Source organism: Pelodiscus sinensis, chromosome 1 (assembly GCF_049634645.1).
Source record: "Pelodiscus sinensis isolate JC-2024 chromosome 1, ASM4963464v1, whole genome shotgun sequence".
Classification (NCBI taxonomy): domain Eukaryota; kingdom Metazoa; phylum Chordata; order Testudines; family Trionychidae; genus Pelodiscus; species Pelodiscus sinensis.
In genome coordinates, this window is record NC_134711.1 from 224,694,423 (window position 1) to 224,719,756 (window position 25,334).

The window sequence follows — 25,334 nt, forward strand, 5'->3', positions numbered from 1 at the left end:
AAATAACTTTGGGTTCTTAGTCAGACTGGCAGAGACCTTGGGTTATTTTTGCGTTCCTCTGCCCGACAGCTCTAGAAGCCAAGCCTGCAGCACTACTGGGCTGAGGATAGCTCTAGGCTACCACCCAGCAGCAGCTGTAAGCAGCTTGCACTCCATTTCCCATGACCCACTATGGATGTCGAAGTTCCTCTTCAAGGGTTTAACAGAAGCAGCCTCATGGTCCTGATTGGTTCCCTTCCCATGGGGCATTCCAGAAAGTGTCCAGTCAACAGCATGGATCTCCTATGGCTGTTATGATTGTTCCTGCTCCTGGATTCCTGGTTTTGACCTCAGCTTGATCTGATCTTTGCCTCCTGAACCAAACCCTGACACAGAATTAAGATACTGACCCTCAGTATTAACCCTCACCCTGGAACTCAGTTATGAACTTCTCTGTTGCTCCCAGCCCCAGGTTTGCCCCTGTTTTGACTGTTGACTCTGACTGCCTTTGTTGGGATTCTGATAGTAAATATTAGATTCCCTATAATTTGGAAATCTTTAAACCATGATTTCAGAACTTCTGTAATTCAACCAAAGGTTAGGGTTTTATAACAGGAGTGGGTGGGTAAGGTTCTGTGGTCTGCACTGTGCAGGAGGTCAGACTAGATGATCATGATGGTCCCTTCTGACTGTAAAGTCTATGGGTACGTCTACACTACAACATTAATTCGAACTATATTAGTTCGAATTAGTTAATTCGAACTAACTTAGTTCGAATTAGTTAATTCGAACTAAGCTAATTCGAACTAAGCTAATTCGAACTAACACATCCAGACTAAAAAACTAGTTTGAATTAGCGTTTTTCTAATTCGAACTAGCATGTCCACATTAAGTGGACCCTGAACTGGGCTTAAGGATGGCCGGAAGCAGTGCCGGCAGGGCATCAGAGGAGGACTTACAGCGTGGAGATGCTGTCTCAGGCTAGCCGAGGGCTGTGCTTAAAGGGTCCCGACCCCCACCCCAGACAGACAGTTCTCAGGGGTGCCCCACTTGCAAAGCAGTCCTGGCTTGGAGTGCCTGGAGTACCCACACTGGGCACATCACAGCACTTGGCCATCAGACCGGCTGCACTTGCGGCAGGCTGCCATCTGGGGAGAGGGGGCAATTGGGGGGCTGCAGGAGAGCTTCCACCCCCAGAAACCCGCAGAGCCAGCCCAGTCCTCCCCATCGGGGGCTCGTGCCCCATTCCTCCCTCACCTCCTTCCACTTACCCTTCCCTAGCCCCTCTTCTTGATGTACAAAATAAAGATAACGTGTCTTCCAAAATGGAATCTCCCCCAAAACTGGGGGAGACTGGGAAAAGGAGGTGGGAGAGGGAAAGAGAGAGGCTGGGAGAGGGGAGGGCAACTAAAATGATCAGGGGTTGGGAACAGGTCCCATATGAAGAGAGGCTAAAGAGACTGGGACTTTTCAGCTTAGAAAAGAGGAGACGGAGGGGGGACAGGATAGAGGTCTCTAAAAGCAGGAGTTGGGTGGAGAGGGTGCATACAGAAAAGTTCTTCATTAGTTCCCATAAAGAAGGACTAGAGGACACCAAAGGAAAGGAATGGGTAGCAGGCTTCAAACTAGTAACAGAAAGTTGTTCTTCACAAAGCAAAGAGTCAACCTGTGGAACTCCTTGCTGCAGGAGGCTGTGAAGGCTACAACTAGAACAGAGTTTAAAGGGAAGTGAGATCAAGTGATGGAGGTTGGGTCCATGGAGTGGTATTAGCCAGGGGGTAGGAGTGGTGTCTCTGCCCAAAGTTTGTGGAAGGCTGGAGAGGGATGGCACGAGACAAATGGCTTGGTCACTGTCTTCAGTCCATCCCTCCAGGGTCCCTAGGGTTGGCCGCTGTCGGCAGACAGGCTACTGGGCTAGATGGACCTTTGGTCTGACCCAGGACGGCCATTGTAAGCTCAGGGCTCAGGGTCGGGGGTCTCAGTGCACCCCCTTGATTCTCTTGCACACCTGCTCCTGGGTGGCCAGGCTGGCAGCTCTCCTGCCCTAGCCGGCCACTTTCCTGTGCCTAGTGCGGAGATCGTGGACGAGGTCCAGGATGTCTGCACTAGCCCAGGCGGGTGCCCGCCTCTTGCGGTCCCGGGCAAGCTCCCGGGAGCCGCCAGCCTGGTCCCGGGAAGAGGGGGAGGGCTGAGGGGCATTGGGTGGGTGGCTCGATCCATGCCAGGTGCAGGGTCTGCTGGCTGGGTGCTGGCAGGCTTGCACCTGGCACGGGCACCGTAGCCAGCCCGGGCCCCTTTAAGGGGTCCGGGGCCGGGAGGGGGGCAGATGAGTTTCCCTGGTGTTGGCCAGAGTGGCCACCAGGGAAAGCTGGGGAGGGCTAGCCTCCCACTAGTTCGAATTAAGGGGCTATACACCCCTTAATTTGAACTAGCTAGTTCGAACTAGGCTTAATCCTCGTAAAATGAGGTTTTCCTAGTTCGAACTAAGCGCTCCGCTAGTTCGAATTAAGTTCGAACTAACGGAGCGCTAGTGTAGCACCTATGAAAGTTAGTTCGAACTAACGTCCGTTAGTTCGAACTAACTTTGTAGTGTAGACATACCCTATGAGACTAGGAGCACCTGTACATGTGCACTAGTGTATGTGTGCCTGTGCACACACAGACAGAGCTTGCCAAACATGTATGGCACCTGAAAAATGCCAAAAGAATTTCCTTTTTAGAAAGAAAACATGTTTAGGTATAAAATATTAAAAGAAATCAAATTACTCCTGAATTCCTTCTGTGCCAAAAAAAATAAAAATTTTGCGCACAATATTTTAAAATTCTGCAAATTTTCATTTGTCTAATAAATATGGAGGTTACAGCATGGCATTGGGGAACACAAGCCACTGGTTGCACAGATGGGGGAGATCACAGTGCAACTCTCCACTGGGACATGGACTCAGCAGTGAGGCTGTCCCAGAAACATCCCAGGATTCTGCCTTTCCATGCCAGGTGCACTATGAGTGGGAAGGCAAGATCAGCAAAGCAGGATCCAAGTGTGGAGGGATTTAGTGTGTGGGGATCCAGGTGCAAGTTGAGAGGGTTTTGTATGGGTCAAACTGTACAGGGATCCCTCCCTCTGCAGCTGAGGAGCAATGGGTTTAGGAAGCTGGGAGGAGGGAGAGAGTTTGCAGAGCTTTCTGCTGCCCACCGAAAAATCTGTGAATGGGTCTGACCCAGCCCTAGATGCCATGCAGGGGAAGAGGAAGTACTGTCCTCCCCAGTCCAGCTAGAACTAACAGTTAAGCTCAGCATAAGGTAGGAGCCACCAGCTGGATCTTCCCCGTCCCACCCCTGCCCTACAGTGACTTATCTCTCTGTTGGTTGCCCTGGGCACTTAAAACATTTTGTTGGGAAGGGTCACATGACTGCTCTTGTGACTTTACTTTGCATCCTCATCATTCATTTTTCTGCAGAGAAGTAAATAAATCCATGGAGAACATAAATTCTGCATATGCTCAGTGGTGCAGAATTATTCCAGGAATATCAAATGTATAGCAATATATTTAAGGTATACTGAAAACAATAAGGATCATTGTAAATGAAAATTGTCAATGGTTATCATTGCACAAAGGCTCTGTCTTGTTTTACAAATTAGTTGTGCCTAGATTAAAATTAATAAAGAGGTATTCATTAACTTCTTTTATCACAGTGCAAAAGTACTTGCACAATTAATGAATAAAGAGGAAATCATTAACTTCTTTTAGCACAGTGCAAAAGTACTTGCACAATCATTTTGTTTGCTCACTAAGACCTGGTTTACACAAGGAACTTAAATCAGGGTGGCTACGTCTAGACTGGCATGATTTTCCGCAAATGCTTTTAACAAAAAAGTATTTCCGTTAAAAGCATTTGCGGAAAAGTGCGTCTAGATTAGCATGGACGCTTTTCCGCAAAAGCACTTTTTGCGGAAAAGCGTCCGTACCAATCTAGACGTGGTTTTCCGCAAGAAAGCCCCAATAGCCATTTTCACGATCAGGGCTTTTTTGCGCAAAACAATACCGCGTTGTCTACACTGGCCCTCTTGCGCAAAAGCATTTGCGCAAGAGGGCTTTTGCCTGAATGGGAGCAGCATAGTATTTCCGCAAGAACATTGACAATCTTACGAGATTGTCAGTGTTCTTGCGGAAATTCAAGTGGCCAGTGTAGACAGCTGGCAAGTTTTTCCGCAAAAGCATCTGCTTTTGCGGAAAAACTTGCCAGTCTAGACACAGCCTATAAGAACATCTCTCAGGATTGTGAAAAATCCACATCCCTGAGAGACATAACTATACTGACCTAACCCCAGTATAAACCGTGTGACATCAACAGAATAATTTGTGCACTGATAGCACCTTTTGGGGGAGATGGATCACCTACAACTGATTGTATAGGTAGTGTCTACAATGAAGCACTTTAGTAGTATAGCTGCAGCTGCCTCATTGTAGTGTCTTAAGTATAGACATGCCCTCTGACTTTGAAAGATCATCTGCTAATATTAGCATTGTAAATTATTCTTGAAGAGCAATACATATAAAATTAGAATTTGCTTTTATTTAGCTGTTTAGTTTTATATAAGCAAACTGTCTGGCTTTTGCTAATTATCTCACCTGTGTTAATGATTAACAACGTAATGTTGAAATGGTAAAGACTATGTAGACTTAGAAGCTCCATTTTCACATGGACTTTAACTGTCTCTTTATAACTGTTTGAGAATGTTTTCTGATTTATATTTTTAAAAGTTTAAACCACTTGACAAATATTGCATAGTACTCATATGGCTCACTGCTGCCACTTGTTTGGGAAACTGAAAGATAAGTTGAAAAATGCACCTTTTCCATTTTCATCTCTAATTGAATTCTCTCTTGACCCCCTTATTCCCTGTGGCTGTATTTCAGGTTTTGATGATAAGAAAAAGAATTTTGTATTTAGATAATACAATTTTCTCACTTGCCTTTGGCGACCTTCATCTCAATTTCCTCTCCCTAGAGACACTGTATATTATAGAATTGAATCAAATTCCTTATTCATAGAAAAAAGTTCCAATTTAATCTGAATATTCAGCATTTTACACTGGTCAGGGTGATGGATGGCATATTGAAATACTTTTGGTTCAGGTAATCAAATGGCAGAATTCAGACTTGTATTGAAAAAAATAATGAAGTCTATTCAATATTCCTATAAGGTACAAAAATGCACATTACATAGTAGAACTGGGGCCTTTTCTTATTATCTTACGAATAACATCTCCATTGCAAAAAGTATAGTCAAAATTAAGAATTTATGTAGGTTAGAACATGTGCAAAGCAGCAGCTGTTGAGAGCAAAAGGAGGTGGATACCTGAGGCTGCTTAGATGAACCAGTACTAAAACTGGGGGGGAGAGGACACACACCACAGTCATATACAACTGAAATCTTAAATATTGGTCAACTATGTTGTTTAATATTTCCTTTAAAAGGTATTTTTGAAAAGTAAACAATAGAAAGGGTTTTTAGAAAATTTCAAGTAATTAATTGTGTTATTTTATTACCATGCCAAAGAGTGTTATAAACTAACAAATTCACAAAATAATTACTCAACACAACCCTAGGACTGACTGCAGCTTGTAGAGGTATGGTATTTGGACAAAATATTACCAATGGAGCAAAAGCTAATGATTTTGCACCCATATAACTGTTTTAAATATAGACTAGGGGTCTGTGCCCTCTGCTTGCTAGATTCGCCTACCCCCTTTTTCTGGCTGCTTTTGCTGAGGGAGCTTCTTGGCGCTGAAGATATGATGATGTCATTCTGTCACCTGGCAGGAACATTCTGTCATCTGGCAGGAAAAACTTTTTGATATAGAGAGAGAGACGGTGTGGAAGTTCCTTGTATCCCTGATAAATATCTGTGGACGACCCTCTTTTGTTTTTAAGATCTTTTAGGCAACTTTGACAATTGATTAAAAGCACTTTGTATTAACAAATATAAACATGAGCACACTGTATTCAATATTTTAATACTGGATGATCTGTTACAATGATTTTACTTGCAATATGGCAGGTGAGATAAATTTCCATCAGAGCCCACCAGCGCAACTCCATAGCTGATTTATGGGAGGTGCTAATCACACCCTAAAGCTGGCCATTCTCCCTCTACATCAACAACAGCCCAGAGGGCAAGATATCAAACTCAAGTCTCCTGCATGGAAATGGAGAGCTTTAACACTGTGCAGTGGATCCTCAATTTGTATCTTAATTTCTGTGAATAATCCCTTTATTATGACTTTTACCTTTACAGACAACATGCAGTTTTAGAGTAGTATTTTCAAAAGCAGTTAAGGGTGATAGGTATCCACTGACACTGAATGGGACTTGGAAAGCTAGCTGTCATTTGAAAATCTCATATCCAGTCTTGTGCACTCACAAGTATAACACAAATGTATAGAATGAAAATAACCCTTCAGAATAATAGTCCTTAGAAGCCCTTAAAATATTGGACATCCTTAAAATTAAAGTAGCCTCTCATAATTAAAACAAAATTGTTAGAAAATGGAAAATGCTACAAACAGCTGTCGATTGTGATCTCACCAATATATTAACTCTACTTTGGAATAAGCAGGACCCAGTTTGATATAACTACATCAGTGTCACTCACATGAAGGTGAGCTTTATGTCCGTCCCCTCACCCCCATTCCAAATGGCTGACTCTGGAAATTCATCCTAAGGAATTGAAGATAACATGCAATTGCTACTAGAAATGCAAGTTCTACATTTGGATATTAGTTACCAATTCTGTTCATTAATGAATTAGAATCCCTCTCCCAGGCCTGGTCTATACTAGACCAGGCAGGTCGGCTTAAGGTATGCCATCCAGCTACCAAAATACCTAGCTGGAATACCTTTACCTTAATCCGAGTCATGATGGCGTCCACACAGAGGGAGGCTGATAACAGCACACGTTCCCATCAGTTTCCCTTACTCCTCACAAAACAAGGAGTACTGCACACCAGTGAGGGCTGCCAACAACATTTGATTTATGGGTCTATATTAGACCTGCTAAATCGAACACTAGAAGATCAACCTTCAGAGGGTCAATTTCTCACAAGTGGATATATGACCCAGAGCTGTGTCATGTCTGCAGATGTCGCAGTGAAATAAATAGTAAAAATGTATTGTTTTAAAAAGTAAAGTGAGTATATATAACCAAGTATACATGCACAGTTGTTTTGCTGAGTAAGAATGTCTTTTTTTTTTTTTTTTGTTAGCTTTCTGACAATTACACTGATTAAAGAACACATTCTTATTCAGGATAGAGCTTAAGCTTGTCACTTTAATGAGATTTAAGCGTGTGCTTAAATGCTATCTTGAATACTTTAATGATATCTTGAATCAAGACCTATAAGTACACTTTAAGGCCTGAGGAACAGCACACTAAAGCCGTAATCCTATAGACAATGTGCATGTGTTTTGCTTCATGTATGTGAGTAATCCCATTAACATCAATAGAACCAGTCATGGTCATAGCTCTTAAATGTCCCTCATTTTGAAGAGATTCACTCTTTCACAGTCCCCTACATTCCACACAAATAGTATTGTTGATATGTATTTATCAGTGTGTTTGACAATTCTGTCCTACATACAAATAAAAATAATGCATATACAGGAGGCCTCCAACTTGCGACCGCCCTAGTTCCGACCCCCAGCACTTACAACCATTTTTGTAAGTGCGGAAGGGGCCAAAAATCCCCAACTTACATCCTCGGCCTGCATTTACAATGGCATATGGTGCCTATCGTAAATGAGGGTTCAAGTTACGATACCTCCGACTTGCAACGCTTCCCCTGGAACCAATTGCATCGCAAGTCGGATGCCTCCTGTATGAATTAGCTACAGTATTGTACAATAGGGTGTTAGAAACAATTCACAGTTCCACAGAAAAAGTATGTGACCCTGCGAGCTGCTGAGCATTCTCTTCACCTTCAGCAGGGGTGGGCAAGAGGCGGCTAGCAGGCCAGATTCAGCTTGCCAAGCTGCTGGATCCAGCCCACAGCCACCTCACCATCACCCTTACTACAGAGCAGGTGCAGCCACTTTAAACAGCAGGCTGCTAATTGCTGTGCAGTGTGGGCAGGGAGGAGTAAGCTTCATGCGCTGTCCCCGCCTCCTAGCAAAAACTCTCAGCTCCCATTGGCCAGTTTCCAGCCAATAGGAGATGAGAATTTTTGCTGAAGCAGGGGCAGCACATGAAGCCTCCTCCCTCCCGCTCCCCCTCCCCCTCCCTTCTTCCCTCTCTCCCTGTGCTGGAGCAGAGCCACACAGAGCAGTCGCCCAGCCCACAAGCAGGGAGCATGTCTCAGGTTCCTGCAGAGCTGCTGGCTGGGAGCTGCCTAAATAAGCACTTCTCAGCCAGAACCTGCCTCTGGCACCCCACTCCCGCTCCCCCCCCTCCCAACTACCTGCTTCAGGCCATCACCCAAGCCCTTTATATCCCCTGATCCCACCACCTCCAGGTCACAACTCCCTCCCAGACCCTACACTCCCTCCTACACCCTTCTCCCAGGCCAGAATCCTTTCCTGCACACATACCCCTCCCTGACCATGCACCCCATTCTTCTGCCCCAGATCATAACCCCCTTTTCACCCAAATTCCCTCTCAGACCTCACACTCCCTCCTGCACCCCAGTCCTCTATGCCAAGCTCCTTCTACACCCCACCTGCCATCCCAGACCCCGCGTCCCAGCCACAGAAGTGCAGCCGTTGATCACTTACCAAAGTCTTGGAGTGGCCCCCCATTAAAAATTATTGCCCACCCCTGCCTTACAGTATTGCTCAGTGCTCTGCCAGTATCAGCCCTAAGAGAACATGAAGACTACATGGAGAGCATCTAAAAGTCAGGAAATTCCAAAGTTAGGATGACACAGAGTATTAACTGTATCCTCTACTATATACAGATGATGAGCTATATATACACACAGCACTGAAATAAATTGCCTGAGGAGATTGTAAAATCTCCATCATTGGAGATTTTGCAGCGCAGGTTAGACAAACATCTGCCAGGGATGATCATTCTAGATAACTTCTCAAGGTCCCTTCTAGTCCTATGATTCTATGATACTGTTTTTAATTATGTGATCAAATACTAATCCTCGGATCACAAGAACTGATCATACATTTTCTCTAGACCTACAGCCTTTACAACTTGCTTTTTTCTTAAAGCCACAGTGCTGGATTCCTGAGTTCCATATAATACAGTTCACAATGAAAAAATAAGAGGGGCAATAATAGAATCTATTAAAAGGGAATGGCTCAGCTCAAGGTACCAGTCTGCTAATGTGTCCCAAATGCCTGTTTCAAAGAGAATCACAAAGTACTTTGTTGAACTGTACAAGATATTGTGACAAGGAATTCAAGCATGTTTGGTTCTTTCTATGCATGCTTAACTCCGATTAATGTAAATGGGAGTTTCATGAGCATAGGCAAAGAAATACATGCTCTCGTATTAGCTGGCACACTATGAATTAGTTGCTAATGTGCTGTGTCGTGTTCACCCTGGAAATAAGCTAAGCATGGGTAGCAATTTAATAAAGCAGCTGAAGTTAATGCCATTTTTTGGCACCACATAACAGAGTTTGTTATGGGGTAGTCACATATGTGCATCTAAGAGGTCAGGTACTAGCAAATTTCAGGAAATCATAGACGTGCACGTTATTAGACTGAATTGTTGTCTGGCTCCAATATCTGAAATATGTAACCAACTCTTAACCTTATGCTACAGCCCACTCCAATGCATTTATATCTCAAAAACCTACAATTCTTTTTGTCTTAAACTAAGTTATTGTGGTAAAAAATAGACTATTAAGAATGCATGACAAAGTCCTGTACTGGAATACTTGGATAGAGCTATAATAACAATTCTACTGACATAGAATTGGAAATCCCAAGCACTCAGAAACCATGAATCAGTCCCCCTCCCATTATTAAATTGATTTTTTAAAATCTTGATTTAAACAAGTTATAAACGTGGGTTTCTTTTTATTTGAATTTGTGTTTTTGAGCACTGATTTTGATGACCAAAATGAGCAAATGATTTTGTCCATTTTTAAGCTTTTATCTGCAACTAGGAGGACTATAAACTTACTTGTTGATGTTGTTGTTATATTTTCATAATCACAGGAGGGCAGGACCTGAGCCTTTAAGAAACACCAAATATGACACTCATGATAAATGTGTGACTATTGGCAACACTGCACTAAAGAGTTGTATAGTGTTTTATTCCTTTCTAAAGTAATGGATATAACTAAAAAGATGTTAACAAGAGCAAAGGAACATGGTTCTCTATGCCCAGAATCTTCTGGAAATTTTAACATTTTCTTAATAAGAATGGAAACAAATGTACTTACTCCTGAAGGCTTTTATGGATATTAGAAATGAACTGGTATTTTCTAATGATGAAGACATGAGTTTTCAAAAATCAGAAAAAGTAAATATGGTATGCATTAGTTTGTAATTAGCCCACAGTTTTAAAAATAATGAGTTTTACTTGCTGGATTAAAATATTGTTCAAAGCCCAGATCCAGCAACTTACAACTGCAGTAGTACAATAGTGAATTAGGTCCCACTTCTCATAAAGGCCTGATCCTGCACCATTTAGAGTCTGGAAATGCTGCTACTGATGAGAAAAAGAGTGAACTCTAACTGCAGTTCCAAGATATTATTTCATAGATTACCACAAAATCAGTAAAAGAAGGAATATATGTTATTTACTAAATATGTGTTTTGCACAACATCATAATTCAACTACTAATTTGGTTAATTATTGTTAAATGTATGGACTAATTAGACCACTAGCCAAGATGATAGTGTGTTTTACTTCAAAGTTGTCACTTGGCACACATATAATACATTACAATAGACTCCACAAATAAAAGACATTATTTCAGAACCAGTTAAAGCTTCTAACAAAAATATACTTGGCTATCATATACTTGTAAAACCCAATCACTGAAATTCCAAAAAATTAGTAAAGAAATTGCAATTCCTATGCTGCTCATGGAATAAATATGTGATAGATAAATAACAAGTACAAAGATATTCATATTCCATAACAATAACACAACTCAACTCTAGTTTCCTCTGCTAGGTCCTGGCCATGTATATGAAGCTGCTGGGGATCATGATCCCAGAGTGGCTCCTGTGTGTTTGGGGGCAGATGAAATGGTTGGTAGGCCTAGCACCAGCTTGCTGCTGCTGAATGCAATGCATTAGATTCTGTTCTGATCTATAATGGTCACATCAGTGTGAAAGGAGAATTTGTCTCAATGACACTCAACCTGGAAAATGAATAGATTCACACTGTTATGTCCCATATCTCACACATCTTGCTAAACACAGCCCCTAAAACTGTGTTTTGAGCAGTTTTTCATATGGCTCTTATGTCCTACGTTCATTGTTAGATAAAACTTTTACATACAGCATTAGAACTCTGTAAATACAGGATACGAAGAACAGGATGACTTAGGCTATGTCTACACAGCAGCGTTATTTCAGAATAACTAACATTATTCCAAAATAACAGTCTCCATCTACACAGCAAGCAGTTATTTCAACAGAATGTCAAAATAATGTTGAGCTGGAGGACTTCTTACTCCAACTCCTGTAACCCTCATTTTATGAGGTGTAAGGGAAGATGGAGGAAAACTGCTTTCTCGGACTTCCTGCTGTGTAGACAGCGCCAAAAGCCAAAATAAGCTATTTCGACTTAAGTTACACAACTGACATAGATCAAGTTGCATAGTTTATTTTGGCTTTAGCCCTGATGTGTAGAAATGCCCTTAATGGGGAACCAGCCTTTGACATGTGGATTGCGGTCCAAGCGAAGGCCCACAGAGAAACAATCTACTAAATATTAATTCAGCAAAATGTACAACTGCTCAATTTTCTTGCTCCACAGTAATATAAATATGAATTAATCTGACTAAAGCTGAAATGGCAAACAACTGCTCAACTGCTTTTCCTGTTTACTGAATAGTGCACTGATCCTTATAGTCAGGGCTCGCCAAACTGTGGCGAGCCCCGCTTGCTAGCGGTGCTTTCCGGCGATCTGCACATGCGCAGATTGCCCGAACCCGGCTCTTCCGAGTTACAATCTACTCGCCACGAGCGAGTAGATTGTATTATTTGTCGAGCCCTGCTTATAGTAATTACATATTATGCTTGTACTTTTTCTTTTCCCTTGTAAATGTAAATGCTGCCATGTAGCCAGAACCCCTAAAGTAAAGAGACAGCCTGTGATGATGTCTTAGTCAATAAGTACACAATGTGATATAGAGGAAGTAAAACATATTCAGGGACAAAACATATTTTAAAATAATGTCTAAATCTATGACACAAGTTGACAGGCAGCAGAGCAATTCATAATTAAACCCAACATTACGCCCTGCCTGGTGCAGCAAGAATTGTTGATCTGAAAGTGATTATCCAGACTATTTGTTTTATAATCTCTTGTCACAAAGTGAAGGGATAAAAACAAATTTTGAACTTTAATTCTAAATTTCATGCTTTCCCAAGTTTGTAGCTGGCTGCAGAGCATGTGCACTAAGTCAACATTGTTGAAATTTTTTGTCTGCATATGATGCTACTTTGGGAGGCCATGTGATATCTAGCTCACCATTCTAGCTCTATTTTTGGTAGGCAGCTGCAAGAAAGGCTGAAGTGGCATGGTCCGGTAGTGTGGGTCCGTAATGTAAGGGATTCTCAGCCTATTAACATTTTCTTAGCCTTTCCCCTCACCCTAGCAGACAAGACAATGCATGAAGCCTCAGCAGTCAGTGCTCTATCCATGCAGATTTCAGTACTTGATGGCTTTCAGCATTAATACTTCTTTTTTGAATAGCAGAAAGTTGGATTTTCTCCCATTGGTCAGACAGGAATCCCTACATTTTCCTGTATGATCATAGAATCATAGGACTGGAAGGGACCTTGAGAGGTCAGCTAGTTCACTCCCCTGCACTCATGGCAGGACTAAGTATTATCTAGACCATCCCTGGCGGGTGTCTATCTAACCAACTCTAAAAAATCTCCAAAGGTAGAGATTCCACAATCTCTGTAGGCAACTTATTCCAGTGCTTACTTATCCTGTCAGTTAGGAAGTTTTTCCTGATGTCCAACCTAAACTGCCCTCGCTGCAATTTATTCCCATTGCATCTTATCCTATCCTCAGAGGCTAAGAGGAACATTTTTTCTCTTTCCTCCTTGTAACAACCTTTTATGTATTCTAAAAATTTTATCAAGTCCCATTTCAATCTTCTCTTCTCCAAACTAACCCCCCTCCAGTTTTTTCAGTCTTCCCTTATAGGTCACAAAAACAACAAGTAGTCCTGTGGCACCTCTGGGTGTGTCTAGACTACACGGCTCCATCAACGGAGCCATGTAAAGTAGTTTACTCAACATAGTCAATCAAGCGGGTATTTAAATAATCCCCGCTTCATTAAAATAAAAATGGCCACCACGCTGTGCCGACAATCAGATCACCTGGCACAACGCAGCAGTCTAGATGCAGATCGGTCAACAAGGGAAGCTTTTGTCGATCGCTCCTGTAAACCTAGTTTCATGAGTCTTACAGGAGCGGTCAACAAAGGCTTCCCTTGTCGACCGATCTGCGTCCAGACTGCCGTGCTGTGCCGGATCAGCTGATTGTCGGCACAGCGTGGTGGCCATTTTTATTTTAATGAAGCGGGGATTATTTAAATCCCCACTTCATTGACTATGTCAAGTAAACTACTTTACATGGCTCCGTCGATAGAGCCATGTTGTCTAGACACACCCTTAGGGCATGTCTACACTACCCCGCTAGTTCGAACTAGCGGGGTAATGTAGGCATACCGCACTTGCTAATGAAGCCCGGGATTTGAATTTCCCGGGCTTCATTTGCATAAGCGGGGAGCCGCCATTTTTAAAACCCCGCTGGTTCGAACCCCGTGCAGCACGGCTACACGGGGCTCGAACTAGGTAGTTCGAACTAGGATTCCTATTCCGAACTACCGGTACACCTCGAATCCTAGTTCGAACTACCTAGTTCGAGCCCCGTGTAGCCGCGCTGCACGGGGTTCGAACCAGCGGGGTTTTAAAAATGGCGGCTCCCCGCTTATGCAAATGAAGCCCGGGAAATTCAAATCCCGGGCTTCATTAGCAAGTGCAGTATGCCTACATTACCCCGCTAGTTCGAACTAGCGGGGTAGTGTAGACATACCCTAAGGTACTACCGGACTACTAATTGTATTTAAAGTTACAGACGAACACAGCTACCCCTCTGAGTCTTAAAGGTCATGTCTTCTAGATCACTTCTCTGGACTTCCAAATTATCCCCTTTTTTTTACTGAAATGTGGCACGCAGAACTCTACAGAACAATATTCCAAAGGAGGCCTAATCAGCTCACAGTAGAACAGAAGAATATCTTGCTTACAACTCTCCTGCTAATATATCCCAGGATGTTTTTTTACAACAGTGTTATGCTGTTGACTCACAATGTGCTTGTGATGCACTATGTCAGATCCCTTTCCACAACCCTTTGATTGTGTCATATGATCGAGTTAGAAAACCAAGAGCAAGTTTTGAGACACAAACCAGATCAGCAGCTATGGTCTGAATTGTCAAATGTAGGCACTTAAATAAAAGTGACCTGATTGTTAGAAATGCTGAACACACATCTCTCCAATTGATCTAAGCGGGAGCTGCAAGTCATCAGCAATTTTTAAAATCAGGTCACTATTTATTTCTTAGGTTCTCAAATATAGGTTTTACACCTAGCTTTAGATACATAAATTTGAAAACTGTGGTCTGTATCAGCAACAGCCATATTAGAAGCTGGACACAAAGTAGCTCTTCTCTTTTAAAACTACCTCTTAAGAAAGTATAGTGTTCCTCCACATGTGTATTTTTGAAACTCCAGTATGTAAAGATTCTTCTCGGTAAATTGAATCTTGACCTAAAAAAATAGAAATTTCACCTCACCATGCATGAAGTCTGTGAGAAATCTGTGGCAGCTCTTCCTTCAATCCAGGCTCCCTGGGATGCTCTTACCATAGCCTGACTCCAGCTTCTGGCCAGAGCAAGTGACAGGAGCCTCAGAGGAGAGTAGGAGCAGGACTCAGGGTGGAGAGTAAGGGGAAGAGGAGGGGCATGGCCAGAGAGGGTAATAGGTATCCTACACATGTCCCTCTTTTGTCTTTTAGTCACCCTAATTTGAAGCTACAAATAAGTAATATATTAAAAACATAAGTAATGTAAATGCTGTAGGCAGGGCTGGCGAGAGACTTTGATGGGCCCAGGGCAATACGGGGGGGCATTTGTGCAGGATCTCAGCTGGAAGAGGTGGGGATTGTGGCAGCCAGCCCTCAGTACCACCCAGACCATGCTGCACTCACCTATAGCTTGCTCTTAGTGCCACCCAGTAGGCACAGTGTGGGGCTCCGACTGTGATTTAAAGGGCAGTCTACTTGCCAAGGTAGCAACAGTGGCAGCCCAGAGTCCCAGGCCTTTATAAATCATCAGGACTTGGGATAATTGCCCCTTTGCGGGGCACTGCAATCTGGGCAGTACTGAGGGCTGTCTGCCCTTGACCCCACCCCTTCCACCAAAGGCCCCACTCCTTCTGGGAACATGCCCAGCGGCCAAACAAGACTAAGCATGTAAAGTATACTAATTTTGCATACCCACTGAGTCACATATTGGTGTACATTATTTTACTGCACCACCTACATCCCCCTAACCCTATTTCCTGATCATCATTTATCCCCATGTATAACTTTCATCACCTTTTAGGTAACTACTGAATATGACTCCATTACTTTAAGACACTGGATATCGATTCATAATTAATACACTCATTTTTTATTATTCAAATGTACATTTTAAGTGTTCATCACTGGAGTGAATGGGTAAATTTTGAACAAATTGGACCAAACAAATCTATGTTGACCACACATTAAACCAACTGAGATGTGGGAATACCAGTCAGAAGACAAATTTCTATAGGGAAGTGTAAACCATTGGACTCAGGAGGCGTGCGTGTTCCCCTTTTATTTAACCCTAAGGAAATTCAAAAGCCATCTCCTTGAAAACTCTTTGCTCCCTCCCCCCATGAGCCGCTGCCCACTCTAGTCTGAGCAGCCGAGTCCAAAGCCCTCCACCAGTTTCTCCACGGTCTTTCAGTTATTCAATTTCCGAGTCCAAAGCCCTTCACCAGTTTCCCCCGCAGTCTTTCAGTTAGTCAATCTCCGATACCATTCGCAAGGCTCACCACTTTCATAGCACCAGGAGACAATTGTGGATGGCGGGGTAGGAGGACCCAGCCCACCCTCACTCCCAGGTCCCAGCCCAGGGCCCTAAGGCAGGGACTCCTACTTCCTGTGCCTGGATGATGGGGGAGTTCCCCATAACTCACCAGCCCACGGGCTTCACGACCCCGCCTTGGGCCACTTCTTATCTGCCTACTGATGCCGACGTACCTCCGCTGGATACTGCACCTCGTCTGGCTGGGCCTCCGGCTTTCTTGCTCTCTGGCCTTCGGGCTGCTCCACCGGCCCTCCTCCCTGGGGTTGTACTCCTCGCTCTCCCCACTCTTGGGTCCTCCCTGACTCTTTTAAGCCTCCCGCTGCCGCTTCAGCGGGTGACGTCACTCTCCTGCACTGGACAGACGCCGGCATCCCCTCCGCTGCTTTAACGGGTGACATCATGTGCCTGCGCCGGGCAGACGCAAGAGGCACACCACCTCCTCTCTGCCCGTTCCCCCCATAGTGCTGGGCCGTCACTGTCACTAGTGCGGGGCTTGCTAGCCCTGTCACAGGAAATCCAAAGTCAGCTCTTATTTGGAAGGCCTTAACAAAAGGGTGCATTTACAACTTTTTCTAAAATTGGACAAGTTTGAGTTCAGACATGGGGAGCAGAAGCAAGTTTCATAAAAGACACCTTGTTGGAGGAGACCTGCTCCAGCTCTTTCAAGTTGTTTCCTTGGACCAACTTGCCAAACTGTTACCTCCAGTTGCAATACCAGCTGATGATTTTCTCCAAATGCTACTTGCTTCACTGAAGACATAAAGGGTCTGATTACCATCTCACAGAAAACAGTGTAAATGTTTACACATTCAATTAAAGTAAATTTAGTTTCTGTGAATTTACACCAACATGCATAGATAAGATTTGACCCTATGTATTTTTCACAGATGGTTTATTTCCTTTCTCTGATTTCTCCATCTGCTCCCTATGGGAGCTCTCATTGTCAGCATCGACAAAGGGAATCATTTCTATGCAGATGATATCCAACTTTACAACTCACTCAAGTGGCTCTCTGATCCCTTATTGCCACCTGTTGTCACTCTGTCAATCAACAGATGGCTACATCATTGCAAAGGAATGCTTCAGAGACTTTCAAAATGTTTTAAGAGTCCTCTTTGTTCCATGTCTCTGACTTTTCTGTTATTCACTCTGCTTAATTCAGGCCTTTACTCCAAGGGACAGAAATCTTATAATCCATGACAAATAATATTTTTTGTCTTCCCTCATCTTCCATATTGAAATCTGTCCTTGACTACTTCCAGAATATTCACAGATTTTTCCTTACTTCAGATTCTATTTTTCATATTTTATGTTCAATGCCTTAATAATTTTCCATCTTGGAGAACGCAATTCAATTCATTTTTGTCTTCCTAATATTCTGCTCTCCTGACTTTACAGTCCACTATGCAGGAGCCAGAGTATTATCTTACTCAAAAAAGTGAAGCCCCTCAATTTATTCCTCGTCAATTTTCAGACTTTCTTATAATCTCTGAATCCATTTTAAAAACTGTGTCAAAATATGAAATTATTTACAGGAATGGTTCAAAAAGCTAAACAAAAATGACAATTGTGCCAGTAGTTTGGGTAGAAGGTGAGTATTTTTAATATAGCAACTGCTTTCCTGCTTTTGTTGGCATTTGGATTTATACAAGATTGTTTCTCAACACCACTCATATGAACCTTCTCCTTTGCTCATGCAATCTTAGCTTCCTCTTGTCTATCCCCTCTTTCCTTTACTCTTCACAAGTGGAGGAGCAAGGCCACTTTTTCACAGCTCCTAGATTCACATAATTTTAAATTCAGGGTATGTCTACACTGCAATAAAACACCTGCAGTTGGCCTGTGTCAAATAACTCAAGCTTGCAGTAGAGCCCAGGCTCCAGCCAAAGGCCAGATGGCTTCACAGAAATTGTATAGCTCTGCAACCTGTGCCAGCTGACATGGGCCAACCATGGGTGTTTTACTGCAGTGTAGACATGCTCTTCATTCCTCCCTTCTCAAATACTAAATTCCATTTCAACTTAATTGCTGCTGCTTCATATAGATGATAATGTAGGGAAAGAACACTTCTAACGCTGCTACAGCCCTGGAACACTAATCTTTCAAAAACCGCCATTCCACCATTACACAGAAGATGCCATAGGAAGCCAGCAGCAAATCGTTTAAATTTAGCAAAATCCTTTCTTTCACTTCACAGTGACACATAGTTTATCTATTTATATATTTGAGAGAGTTTGTCTGTCTCTTTGTTCAATAACTCCTCCTAAACAGTAAGAGCAAGAACCACCAAATTGGGTATGTAGCTTCCTCTTATCATAATTTAAAGCAAGGTCATGGTTTGATTGTGCCAGGATAATGGGATGTGCGTGTAATGTGATTGTTTTTCATAACACGGAAAAGGAGGGTTCTGCTTGCAGGGACAGTTATATTGTATAATGACAACAGGGGGAGTAGTAAGGGATCAGTGATGGGGACTGGGACAGTTATAATGGGGGCCAGGGTAGACAAAGGGACAACCATCAGAAATAATTTGTCTGTTTGTGTATCTGTCTCCCGGCTGGGAAACATGCGCCCCTCTCCTGGCTGTGCCCTCTACAGCTGTAGCGGCCATGAACAGGCATTTATCACCTGACCCCAAGCTGCTGCGGTCAGAGAGGGCTGGGGCAGTCCTTTCTCCCTCAGCAGCCTGAATACTAACCTCCTCACAGTCAGTCCTAACTAAGCCTCCCCCGCCTCTCCCCCAGGCTCCCTTTAGGGAGGGTGAGGGGTGTTGAAGCCTCCCCCCAATTCATATGGAATATTGCTAACCCGAGCAATGCTGAATAAATCCCAGATTTCCCCACAACCTCTTCTGATATGGTTGCACTATATATATGAAAGGAAGTGCAACCATATTAGGAAAGGGTGGGGGAATATCTGGGTAAAAATACAGTGGATCTGCAGCTGGATGCCAATAGGTGAGTGAAAAGTGCATATAAGGGAATAAGCACATGCCCCTCTTTATATTCTCAACCCCACAAGCCTATCTAAAAAGCCGCAGATATTTGTGAAACGTATACAAATGATGCAACTATGCAGAGGTTTCGAAGCTGGAGAGCAAGAGTATAGTGAACTATATTGCAGGGAGTGGCTCTCAAACTGAGTTCTTAACAGAAAGACTCTTTACTATTTACCTTTACTATTTACCTTTAATTGAGCATTGCTTGGCTTCACACCCTCTCTCATTTGTCCATTAGAAGAAACACCTTTCCTCCCTTTTGCAACCCCCACCTTAGCATTCCTATGGCAACTACAGCAATTGCTTACATAGAAACGCAATAGGAAAATATTTAATGTATTTTTAGCTGTCTTTTAATGGAACTTAACAGCTGGAAACAAGAAGAGCCAGCATCACGTGATTAGTCAGCTCTCTTCAGAATACCAGCAAGTGCGCCGTTGACCCACTGCTTAGCAACTATTGCCAAAAGAGGCTGCCATCCATAAGGGTTTAGGTGAAGATGGGGGAGTCCCTTAGAGGAGCCTAGGACCATAGTGGCAAATGACACTGAGGCACAGCAGCACCTTGCTTTGTGACTTCTTGGCTGTAGGGACAAGCTGGGCTACTCCTTTGTGTCCCTTATGTTGTGATGCACTATGAAGCCAGGCAGAAGCATCCCTGCCACAGGCATGTGCCCTCAGCCATAAGGATGGGGAGACTCCCAAGCAGGAGGGAAGGATCCTGAAGATCCAGTGGCACAGGGAGGTAACCAAGCCCCAATCCTTGACCCACAAGAGACAAGGGTGGGAGCCAATAGGGCAGGGATGGGGAACTTTTTTGGGGGGAGGGAAGACTGCTGACACACAGAAAAAAATCAATTGGGGGGTGCACATAAGTGAGAGGTAAAACAAAAAAAACCCCCAACCTCTCACTGCCGTGTGGCCCCACTGAGAAGGAGACAGACCCTGCCCCCATTCCCCAGGCGCACCAGAGCCCTGGGAGGTCCAGGCTAGTAGATTCTGCCTGCTCCAGCCCCGCGGGGGGGGGCAATGCTGGAGGGGGGTAGAAACCCCGAGCCTCTGGCCAGCGGGGGCTGCATCCCCTGCAACCAGGGACATGGAGCAGGCGGAGGCTGCGCTCAAGGACAGCAAAGGGGCGGAGTCTGTGCTGGGAGAGGAGGGGAAGGATCAACACCTAGCCCCGCCCCCCGCGCCGCACGGGCTGCTGGGAAAGTAGAGCTGGAAAAGGGCGGGGCCAGGAAAGCAGCAGCCGGAGGAGGCGGTCAAGCCGCACGGGCTGCTGGGAAAGCGAGGCGCCCGCACGGTGCCGCCATCAAGCCACCGCCTCTTCCCGGCGCGGCGGTGTTTTCTTCCCGCCACGTGGGCCCTCCTGTCACCCGGGCAACCGCGCGCGCAGCTTCTCGCTGGGAGAGTCTCGTGAGAGTTGCGGGGGGGTGGGGGGGGATAAAGCGCCGGCTCCCGCGCGGGGCGGGCCGGAAGGCGGCGCGGTGGGTTTGAAGGCAGCGGCGGGAGGCGCCGGAGGTGAGACGTGAAACCGCCGCCGCCGTCTGCGCCCCGAGCCCGGCGGGGGAGTCCCGGGCCCTGGCTGCCAGCGGGTCCCCGAGCCGCCCGGTGGGGAAGGGACCTGAGAGGAGCAGGGAGCTGAGTGCGGCCGGGGCCTGTCCGCTGCCCGGGGGCTCGGCGGGGGCGGGGCGGGGCTGCTGAAGCCATCGGAGCGGCCAGAGCAAGGGGCCATGTGAGCAGCGGCCAAGGGCAGGTGCTTCGGGAGGAGTGAACAGAACTGGGCAGTTGTCAAACCATCCATCCCCTCTCCGCTTCCAGATGTCCCAGAGCGCGCACCCAGGAGGAGGGCGGGGTTGCACCCCGGACAATCTTGGCTAATGGCTAGGATGTCAGACGTGAAAAATGAGAATGGGGTAAAACAAAGCCCCCAATATTGCAGCAGTCTGGTAGCTCTGCGAATAGCTATTGATGGGCCTATGCTCTGTGAAGTGATCTAATTCTTTTTTAACTTTATCATTCTAGCTTTAATAACATCCCTAGATGACACGTTTCAGAGGTTGTGCGGTGTGTGAAGTACTTCCTCTTGATAGCCTTAAGCCTGCTGTCTATTAGTTTCGTGACTGACAGTAGTGCACCCTGGTTTGATCTCCTCAGGGAACTGAATCCATCAGGAGACAGACACTGTGCATTCAGCCCTGTAGTGAGCTTTGTGGACTAGGCCATGCAATGGGTTTCTTCCATATCAAATAGTTGTCATTCAATGAAAAAGGTCTGAATTTAACACAATGGATAACTCTGATGCTGTAAACACAACGTCTGAAAAATACACTAACCAACATAATGTACAGGAAGGGGTGAGATAATGTCAGTCACTTAACTGTAGCTCTGCCTGCCTTGTCTTGTGTGCTTAATTGCAAGCATTGTCACTGCATAGTGTGTTTAGGCTTTCCCTGTAGAAAACTGTGAAATCAACATATGGAATTGAACATATGCAAGTTTGGGTAAACTGAATACTGAATTTTTACTCTGCTTTTATTTGATGATAGCTTAAAATGTGGAGTATGGGTGTCTCTTTTTACTAAAGAGCCTCAATGTATTATGTTGCACAAATCATCTTTCAGTGTTACATGTGCCCCAAATTCACTTAACTGAAATCCCAATCTTCAAATATTTAGTGGAACTTGTAGTTAATTCTGATGCAGTGTATTACTCTGCAGATCTGACATTTACTCAAACCAGGACAAACAAGCCATATCTAAAGGAAGTTTGACTAAGTGATGTTATAGATGTTTAAAGGTTCCTGAGTTTTTTGTCCATTGTTAAGACATATGTTAGCTGGAAAATTGGATAAAAGCTCAAACTTCCTAATTTAAACATAAGTACATTTTTATGGTTTTGTCAAAAGCTTCAAATATGCTACTTTAATTCAGGTTTTAATAATAATTGCAAGTATTTTACATATCTGTAAAGCCTTCCATCTAAGGACAAGAATGTTTTGCAAACATTAAGCCCCTTTCTGAGAGTGTGTGTTGTTTTTTTTTAAGTGAGGTGACAGGTTATCAGGATCAACTATAGAACTGGGAGAACAACCAGATTTTCTCAGTATTTTGCTTTAGCCCTTTCCTTCTTCCCTTAAACTCTAAACTTAGGCATGTTCAAACTGGAGTTTTGCCTCAGAAGTGAAAGAAATTCAAAGCTGAAAGGTCTTGCTGCTATTCCAACACTTCCCAGCATCATAGGTTTGCACTGGCTTTTTAAAAGCACAATGTTCCATACATTGTAAAGGTTAATAATGTTAACTGGTGTTTTCAACAGTGATTTGTTTTGTGTTCTTACTAAGACATAACAATCCAAGGCTATGTCTACACTGGCGGGTTCTTGCTCAAGAACAGCCATTCTTCCACAGAGCGTCCACACTCCCCGCCTGCTCTTGCACAAGAAGAGTTACAGTACGGCGTTGGAAGAGAGGGCTTCTTGCGCAAGAGCTATGCTCTTTTCTAACGGGTAAGTCCTCTTGCTCAAGAGCTCTTGCGCAAGAAGGCAATGTGGATGCGGGGCAAGGGTTTCTTGCACAAGAAAGCCCTATGGCTAAAATGTCCATCAGAGCTTTCTTGCGCAAAAGAGTGTCCACACTGCCATGGATGCTCTTGCGCAAAAGCACATGACAGTGTGGACGTCTTCTTGCACAAGATGTTTTTGAGTAACAACCTGCTAGAAACTTCATTTAGGATTATACTGAGTAATCACTTTGTCTCTGTAGTATCCGGTTTTAAGCCTTATTCAAGACTGACTTTTTTCATTAAAAAAAACCCCAAAAGCACTTGGAACTTTGCACATTTACACTCACAGAAAGAAAGATTTTTTTTTTGGTAAAGTTGGAAATAAATGTTTAAACATTATTAGGGCTTGTCTTCATGTACAGTGCTCTAGTAGTGCACGCTTTAGTGAAAACACTCCAATGCTGACAGAAGAGTTTCTCCTATTGATGGAGTTAATCCACCTTCCCGAGAAGCAGTAATGGCATTGGCAAGAGGAGTTGTCTGTCGGTGGGTGGTGAAGTTGGTATAACTGTTGCTCAGGGGTATGGATTTTTCACACCTTGAGTGATGTAGTTTTACCAGTATAGGTCTGTAGTATTGCTCTGGCCTCAGATAATTTTTTTTTTTTTTGTGAAGATTGCACAGGATGGGGACCCGTAGAATAAACTTCACAGCTCAAATTAGTTTTAAAAGTCCTGGTACAAATCACAGTTGGTGGAATGTGGTCTTATTCTCATTTATTTGTTGTATGTTTGTCGTCAATCCTGGTATCCAAGTTTGTACCACCTGGAATTAGTTAAGTATTGATACTTCTTACAATCATGATACTAAGCAATAAAATCTTTCTCTCAATAGGCATCTTGGATTTTATGCAAAAGAGTGAAAAACCGTGGAATAAGCAGTGATCTTTTTTTATTCTGTTGATTTTGAGATCCTTTGTTGAACTGGTAGAAGATGCCAGCTGGGAAAGTTTTGCAGCCTGTACTAAAAATGAAAGTGGATGAACTCTTCCTGTGTTGGCTAAGCCAGCCAACAACTCAGGTGATGTTAAAGGATTGTTTGAGAAGGATTAAGAATGAAGAGAAGACTGAAATTGGTAGTGGAGATGCTGGGGACAATGAACCTCTCATTTTTACTAATAAAAACTCCCAATCTAAGCAAAGTATGCTAGATAACTTGATGTCTCCTTTGGTGACTCCTTCCAGTCCTCCTCATCTTTCCACAGCTCTCCCACTGGGAACTTCAACTAGCCCAAGAAGCCTATCTAATCGAGGAATACGTAGATCTACAGGAACAAGAGTCGTAAGTTCCTTTGGTTTCTGAGACTTAAATTAGAATACTTCTGTAATAAGTGATTCTGAAAAACAGGGTGAGGATGAGTTATGAGGATGTTTTTGTTTCACTATTGCATTTCATCAGAAAGTGAATTAGTGGCATAAATCACATGTCTTTGCTAATACTTGTCTAAATCCCAAGAGAGTGACAGTCATAACTGATTGCTTGCTGGATTCTTGTTTTGCTTTTTTCATTTTGTTTTTCTCTCTCGAATCTCCAGTTCTCCAAAATTAGTACAGGTTGGATCTCCCTGGTCTGGCAATGTCAGGGCCTGACTCGTCCCAAACGAGAGAATTTTCTGGACCAGAGGAGGTGTCCCCTGCCACAGGCCCTGAGCCAGATGACCCTCTGCCTTTGGGGTCCTCTATTTCTCCTCGCCGCCCTCAAGCCAGACTGTCCACCCTGCTGCCACTGCCTCCCTGGTCCCGGGTTGTCATGGATGTCCAAGGTTCTCCAGCCCTCAGCCTCATACTGCTGCAGTTCCCTGGCCCTGTGCTGCTGCAGGTGGCCCAGGTTTCCCCAGCTCTGCACTGACACATGCTGCTGGGATTCTTCAGCCCTCAGCCCCATATTGCCCCAGGCAACTGGGATTCTCCAGCCCCTGGCTCCACACTGCCATGGGCAGCCAGATTTCCCTAGCTCCGTGCTGCTGCAGACTGTTGGGATTCTCCATCCCCACACTGCCATGGGCGGCCAAACTTCTTCCTCTGGTCGGCGGTCAAAAAGGCAAATAGGATGTTAGGAATTATTAAGAAAGGGATAGAAAATAAGACAGACTATCTTACTACCCTTGTATAAAACTATGGTACACCCACATCTTGAATACTGTGTACAGATGTGGTCTCCTCACCTCAAAAAAGATATTTTGGCCTTGGAAAGGGTTCAGAAAAGGGCAACTAAAATGATTAGGGATTTGGAACAGGTCCCATATGAAGAGAGGTTAAAGCGACTGGGACTTTTCAGTTTAGAAAAGAGGAGACTGAGGGAGGATATGATAGAGGTATATAAAATCATGAGTGGTGTGAAGAGGGTGAATAAAGAAAAGTTATTTATTAGTTCCCATAATAGAAGAACTAGAGGACACCAAATGAAGTTGATAGGTAGCGGGTTTAAAACTAATAAAAGAAAGTTCTTCACACAGCGCG

At 44.0% G+C, this 25,334-nt stretch overlaps 1 protein-coding gene across 2 annotated transcripts in view; it reads left to right on the plus strand.

The window, feature by feature from the left end:
- Window positions 1-20,582: 20,582 nt before the first annotated feature.
- Window positions 20,583-25,334, plus strand: part of PPP2R3B (protein phosphatase 2 regulatory subunit B''beta) — a 90,787-nt gene continuing 86,035 nt past the window's right edge. Inside the window, exons 1-2 of one of the 2 annotated variants that reach the window (XM_075916042.1) lie at window positions 20,583-20,833; window positions 23,710-24,156. In XM_075916042.1, the coding sequence (XP_075772157.1) occupies window positions 23,809-24,156 (348 nt within the window). In that variant the 5' untranslated portion in view covers window positions 20,583-20,833; window positions 23,710-23,808. Of the gene's footprint in view, window positions 20,834-22,580; window positions 22,820-23,709; window positions 24,157-25,334 lie in introns of those variants that run through there. The other variant, XM_075916050.1, reaches the window with a different exon arrangement.